General features: G+C 36.8%; 1 protein-coding gene across 3 annotated transcripts in view; it reads left to right on the top strand.

Annotated features, from left to right (window-relative positions):
* The first annotated feature begins 209 nt into the window (after window positions 1-209).
* scn3b (sodium channel, voltage-gated, type III, beta) overlaps window positions 210-7,162 on the top strand; it is an 11,455-nt gene continuing 4,502 nt past the window's right edge. For 2 of the 3 annotated variants that reach the window (XM_014005263.1, XM_014005261.1), the window contains exons 1-3: window positions 210-293; window positions 2,831-3,000; window positions 3,115-3,343. In XM_014005263.1, the coding sequence (XP_013860717.1) occupies window positions 239-293; window positions 2,831-3,000; window positions 3,115-3,343 (454 nt within the window). In that variant the 5' untranslated portion in view covers window positions 210-238. The remainder of the gene's footprint in view (window positions 294-2,830; window positions 3,001-3,114; window positions 3,344-7,162) is intronic. The other variant, XM_014005262.1, reaches the window with a different exon arrangement.

Below are 7,162 nucleotides of genomic sequence, written 5' to 3'. Positions count from 1 at the left end.
TGACAGAAAAAAAAAAGACGTGTAGCCTATGTTACAACTGTGTTGAGCGCCTCTGTGTTTTTAGCAGGGCTTTTCGGTTTGGATTTTGAYTCGTGGAAAAGCGAGGAGTTACCTGTCTGCCGAGGAGAGGCGCTGTCTGTGGTGCTGAACGTCAACCCAACCGGTTCTTAGRGCGAGGACAACCTGAGAAAAGTTACAGAGACTGACTGTCCACCTGCAGCTCCTCAAAGTGCTGAATATGGTCACTCTGTACAGAGTCCAACTTCAGACTTTGGTACTTCTCTTTTTTCTTGGTAAGTGTGGATCTTAAAGATGCTACAACCCTTTTTATTTTAACTGCTGCATTTCCTCAGTATTCATGAGCTTTGGAATTGATTTGTGAACTGAAAACTTGCAATTTAAAGCACTTTTAATCAGTCGTTTGCCGGTGTCTGAGTGTGTGATTGAGTGTGCATGTGTGTACTTAAATCTGTTACCTTTTCAGGACTGTTTCTGGTATATACACCTAACTTGTCAAGTCGAGTAATGGGGACCAAAGACAGATCATAATATGGTGGAACTCCATTTTTTAGTTGGGGGTTAGGTTTGGGTCTAGGTTGTGAATTACATATAGGTTAGGTTCAGGTTCAGTGTTCAGCTTTAGAAACAGCTGGAACAGTCCTAATAAGGATARYAATYCAAACATGTGTATATGTGTTTGTGTGTGTGCTCATTTGGCAAAATATTTCATGAATCAATGGACAGAAGTGAATTATTCGATGCACTCTCACAACTCATTATCTTTTGGACTCAAGCCTATTRAATATGGTTGCCACAGCTAACAGCAAAACATTTAAAACTCGAAGAATTTTACAGATACTGAGTTATAATTCAATTTGCTAGTAGCAGAAAGTTGGCCCCAACTGAGCACTAACTGTGCAAGATCASTTAAAACTTTGCCTTGAACTGTAAGACTAAATTGTGTCTGTTAGCAACATATCTTGTGAAACATTGGAGAGATTTTTAATCAAACTTGCAAAAAGCAATCTTCAGATGTATAACCGCAACTGATTAACATTTAGAGTCGACTCCTTTCAAGATGGCCACCGCAGTTAATGTAAAAAAAAAAAAAAAAACAAAAACAAAAAAACAATGGCTAAAATTCAATCAATTTTACTGTTTATGAGGCGAGGATTCAGTGTGGTTGTAGCTGAGAGTCATTCTTACCATATGTCCAGAGAATAAACACATTGCACACTAGRTTAGCTTAAACCTTTGACCTTAACTGTTGGTGTCAATTAATGAAACCTTCAGAAAACAATTATTGCATGTACTGTAGAAGTYAAATTACCATTTCAAGATGGCCACCCCGGCTTATCAACATAATCCAACCCCAAAATGACAAATATTGAGCTAAAATGTGATGTGAGAGTAGGTGAGAGTCTCCCTCAACACACACCCTTAAAACGAATGCATCTTGCATGAGATTGTGCATAACGTCATTTACTAAGCTCTTGGCATAAAATGCAGTGGCAATGTGTATTCCCTCATGGAAAGCTAGGCCTTGAATCATTATTTACTAAGTGCTTCCCTCTTTGAATCACCATTCTTTCCCTTGCTCTCCTCCCACGTGTTTGTGTATAAAAACGAGATAAAATCAATGTTGTCACTGTTTGCCCAGGGGGAGGCTCTGGTTATATAACTGCACTGGACTGAACACTGCTCTGTCACACATAGGCAGGAAAACAGCCTTTGCACTGTTTTTTCCACATTCTTGTTTTCTTTGCACTTTATTTTTATTACTCATTTACATTTAGTGTATTTCAATCAGTTCCTTCAATTGTGTGTAGTTTCAGTACAAATACTTCTTATTTATCCCAAAATGAAAGCTGCTATGAGCCATGTGTTGTGCTCTCTGGGCTGGATGAGCTTAAATTTACCACCAGTGTTGTGCTTTAAGTGTCTCCAGTGCTCACAGAGCTGTATGATTGAATTTGTGTCTGTGTTAATGCAAATTGAGTTCTGTGTCTGGCTCAGCGTTGAATTTCATGTAACCTCAGAGCACTTCTGGTCTCACAGAGAGACATTTGTTTTCTAATACAGGTAGTACTGGATAGTACAGTGSACACAGATATTCTTAATCAGTTTCGCAAAAATGAAACAAACATATAAGCTTTACAAGGAATTTAGAAATTTGAGCTTGTAACTATTTTTCCTCTGAAATTCTGCTCCACATGCAGCTCATTTTATTGCTCAGCGGATTTCCATACTAGTTGTAATGTCAGCAAAAAACATTTCACTAAATTTCACAAAATTCAATCTACAGAATGAAACTTGGATTCATTGAAAAAATGCATATCACCTGCTGAATAGCATGCCAAAAAATTTGACTAAGTCTTGCACAATCTGTGAGATGTTGTGACAATGACTCATACCTACTGTCACACCAAATATTAYCMTATTATCGTTAACTGACTGAGTTGTAGCCATTTTTTTGTTTTTGAATAGTGTGGCAGCCATCTTGAATTAGGTTGACTCCAATGTTAATCAGTTGCAGCTGTATGTTCAGTAATTACGCTGAGAGCTTCTTTACAACCTGTCCAATATTTCCTTTAATGGGTTGTTGTAATATCTTGTTTTTTTACTTTTATAATTTTAACTGAGTTTTTTTCTTTGAATTCACATGTGTTTACTGTACAATTGCAAACTTAAATCATTTGACAAATCTAAACTATATTTTTGTTCATGCAAAACACAGTAGGTCTTTTAAACATTTTATGCCTTGTTTGTTTTTTGGAGGGTAGGGAGACACTGRAGAACTAAATCTATGTGATATTTTTTGTTCCTTTAGTCCACCTGAGCAGGCCGGTGTGTGTCGATGTGTTGTCGGATACAGAAGCAGTGCTGGGGACAAGCAAGAAGCTGACATGCATCTCCTGCATGCTAAGAGAAGAGGTCAAAGCAAAGACTTATGTGAGTTGGTTCTATATGCGAGAAAAGAACACATCTAATAAAACACATGTAAGTTACCCCAGAAGTCAAGAAATTCAGTTTTTACTAGTTTGTTCTTGTACATTTAATATATTTAATATATGTGTTGTTGTTGTTGTGTTTTTTTTCTTTTCTTTTTTCAAGATATACCAGTATAATTATACATATCCAGTAGAGGTGGATGGACCCTTTCTGGGCCGTCTGGCCTGGAACGGCAGCCAAGACCTGCAGGATGTCTCCATTTCGATTCTGAATGTCACCTATTCTGACAGAGGCATCTACGAGTGTCACATTCATCGGGAGTTTGACTTCGGCTTCTTCAACCATAAAGTTTCAGTCACAAAGACCATCGAGCTGGAAGTGAAAGAAAAAGGTACAGTATGTAACTTCATATACATATATTTTTCAATGACATTTTAATTTTTTGTGACTTATGTTAAGAAAAATGCAGGGTTTCCATTTACATATAAAGCAAATAAACAGTACTGTAGTGTTCTGGGAATGACTCTAGTGTTGTTTGTTTTGGGAAAAATAAAAAAAAGCCTCACCATTATTACCCCTTCATTGGGTTTCTTATCTTTTTGTGTGTCTTTTACAGTTTTCTAACACAATCAAAATACATTTATTCACAACAGAAAAGTTAAGCATCAAGAAGGAATAGTTTACTGTGGACGTGAATTCTTTCATGTGCATACCAGGGATGAGTATATACATGGTTTGATTTTCAAGAAGCTGGCACTTCTAGAACAACCACCAGAGAGCATAAGTGGAGTGATTGTGTTATCAGGTAGTTGCTGAAMTGTCTGATAACCAGCCAAAACAGTCAACAAAGGTCACCAGACACTGAGGGTTATAGTGTGCGTTTGTGAGAGGCTGGCTGGTTGTTTTGTGCATACAACATGTCATGTTCCATAGTATTTTGGGTGCATGAATGTCACAGTGTCCCAAAGTTGGAGGGCACCCACACACAGTATAAATGTTCCACCAAGACAAAACACACCAGGGGAGGATATTGTGTTGCAAGTAGAACCAGAAACCTATGGCATCTTCACATTCCATCTAGAAACAAGTGTTGAGCCGGAACACCTCACAGAATCCTGGAACWTGTCTTGATAAATAGTATCGTCAGATTACAGGTTCATCATCCCATTTGTAGCAGATGTGCAGGAGATGGTTGTGTGTAAAGTGCAACCACCAACTGGGAGAAATAGAATGATGATGGGTTGTATTTTACCATGTTTAGCTATGAATCTCACATTACTGTAGATCAGGGATAGTCAATCCTGGTCCTCGAGGTCCGCAGCCCTGCATGTTTTACCTTTTTTTCCCTTCTCTAACACACCTGATTCCAAGTTCTGCAGGAGTCTGAAAATAATCCATTCATTCAAATCAGGTGTGTTGGAGCAGAGAAACAATAAAACATGCAGGGCTGTGGCCCTCGAGGACTAGAATTGACTATCTCTGCTGTAGATGATTGTGTTTACATATGGCGGTGCAAAAGGTAGAGGACCAGTCCTGCCAAAACTGCAGAGACACATCAATATTACTTGTGGGATCATGGTGTGGGGAGCCACAGGGTATGACTTCAGGTCACCTCTGGTAGTGACTCACGACAATACTATGTCAGTTTTGTCCTGCATATTTTACCCTTCCAGAGCTAGCACTCTCTTCTACTTTAAGAAGAAAACACCTGTTCATACAGTGTCTACGGTCTGCCAGTTTCATGTCTACATGTCAGCCTGGTCCCTCAGTCTTTACCCAATCAAAGTGTGAGATTAGTTTGTATATCAGCTGTGATTCAGTGCCAATCTGCTGGATCTTTCAGAACCAGATACAACACTGACTTTCTGCAGGAGAGGACACAAAGACTGTACGACTCTGTTATGCACTAAATGGCTGCTTGTGTTCAGGCCTGCAGAGGTCCACACCCTACTAATACAGAACCAGCAGTGTTTTCATACCATTACTTATTTAATTTTGTTTTGTAATCATTACAGTAGAGACACATAGACTTTCAACATGGGCATGTTTTTCTTTTCTTTTTCCACCAATATATATAGATGTAAAACATTATTATTTTTTGTCAGTGACTGTACTGTACAAAATAGCCCAGGGAACATTCTAAATTTTAGAAAGCAAAGAAAAACAAAACAGTGTGATGTGCTGACTTCTCTTTCTGTGCTCTGCTTCCCCTAAAACTGTTGTTAAAGAGTTTATTAGACCCTGACAAGTATTTCAGTCAGAATTCCGACTTGTGTTTGCTGAATGACGCATTGGTYTGAAAGCAGTCTGCCACTAATGACACCTCTTACCTCCCTCTCCTCTTTGTTGTGACCATGGGCTGATTTGAAAATAATTGTCTGTTTTGTTTTGTCTGTCTTTATTTTCCATGAAAGCTTTCTTCTGTTGTCAGTGAAGGGGGGTTAATTCAAACCAGCCACTTTGCTATCTGTTAAAGAGCGGTAATGTATTTTGCTTCCTGATTGCTTGTCTTGCTGCGTGTGTCATTTTTCACCTTGATCGAATATACAAATCCAACGTGTATATTTGGGACAATTCAATCTCGCTCATTCCTTTAATAATTACATTTTCTATGCTTGCACAAACACTTTTAAAGAGACAGTAGGATTGTTGTAGCAAATGTTTCTTTTTTTTATTTTGACCATTCAAATTGTATGTGATTATTCTTCTAAGTGCCTCTTTAAAAAATGCTGCATTTTTTTTTTGTGCACAATTATTAAAAGCCTTCTTCAAATCTCATACAACAGTGGTATCAAATTTCAAAAAACCTTTTAGGTACAGTGGTCGTTATCTGGCGACAGGATGCATGTATGCTTTCCCTTCTGAAAGATCATGTTACATCAGCTGCCTGCCTCTGTTAGCAAGGATAGCACAACCAAATCTGGAAAATAAAGAGCGTGCAGCTTTTTAATCAGCAGGTTTTCTGGAATTTGGTACACACGTACTGATAAACTGTTGCACTTTGGTAAAAAAAAATTAAGTGTACTTGGGTTATTAAGTTGACATTTTTCCACATGTGTATTGTTTATTATAATCCATCATCCTGTTCATATTAGCCAATAAAAATGTTCTTTCTAATGAGTTTCAGATGTAAATGATGGGTGACAAAGTCTACAGTCCTCTATAATCTTCCACCACAGCTAAATTAAGAAACAACAAACTTGTTTAAAAAAAACAACAACAAAAACTGGAAGAAAAATATGCTCTAAAGGATTCAGGATATTTTTGATTAGAACAAGGACTGGAGACTTTGATTTGGATCATTTATTTTATGAGCATGTTTTTTTTTTCTTTACATAAAAGATAAATTATGACCAGTAAACAAAACTGTTCTTATATTCTTAAAGGGCACACAATGTTTTTTTTTTATTTTAATTTTATTTAATTTTTTTAAAATACCCACTGGACTTAAATAATTGTAGGATTTAGGAAGCACAGTGACTTTATAAAAATAAAAAAGGTACCCTGTGGAGATGTGTTTCCAAGAGCAAATTCTAATAAATATTGGCAGTACTTGAACACGTAATTAAAGAGCTAGATGGGTGGACAGATGGTTAGATGGGTAGATACAGTAGATTATTATTTGAAATGGACTTAGTCTTATGGGACTGGTTAGTCACAGGTGGGACAAGATTTAAGTGAATTGCTGGAAGTTTATTAAAATAGCTCCAATCTAAAACTAAAAATAAAAGTCTTAGCAGTCAAAGTTTTTTTTTTCAGAAAGCTTTACAGAGGTCCATGATTATATGCACTAAAGATATATAAATCAGAGTTTTGTTGTTAATATCAACAACTTATGTTAAATGCAAAGTAGGAAATGGAACAAGCATAGTAAAATAGTTATTAGAGATTTTATTATTATTATTATTTTGCTTTGATAGTGGGTCAAAAAGGGAAGTTTTTTTTAATATATATTTTGTTTGTTTGTTTTTCGTACTTCCTGCTGTACTTGGGTCAAAATGATTCATTAGGTGTGTATGTTAATTTGACCCAAGGAAGCAGGAGGGTTAAGCTAATTTATTAATAGGCTTATCAGGGCTATTCAACTAGCAGCCTAAGGAACACATCCAGCTCAGCTCAACCCGCACTTAAGTTAATTTAAAATTGAAACGGATTTCAGTGAAAAAAAATCTGTAAGAAAACATTTAAATTTTTTGAAATTATATATATA

The sequence above is a fragment of the Austrofundulus limnaeus genome, unplaced genomic scaffold (assembly GCF_001266775.1).
Source record: "Austrofundulus limnaeus strain Quisiro unplaced genomic scaffold, Austrofundulus_limnaeus-1.0 Scaffold29, whole genome shotgun sequence".
Lineage (NCBI taxonomy): Eukaryota > Metazoa > Chordata > Actinopteri > Cyprinodontiformes > Rivulidae > Austrofundulus > Austrofundulus limnaeus.
The sequence above is the reverse complement of the archived record's forward strand: the minus strand, read 5'-3'. Positions and strand labels throughout refer to the sequence as shown.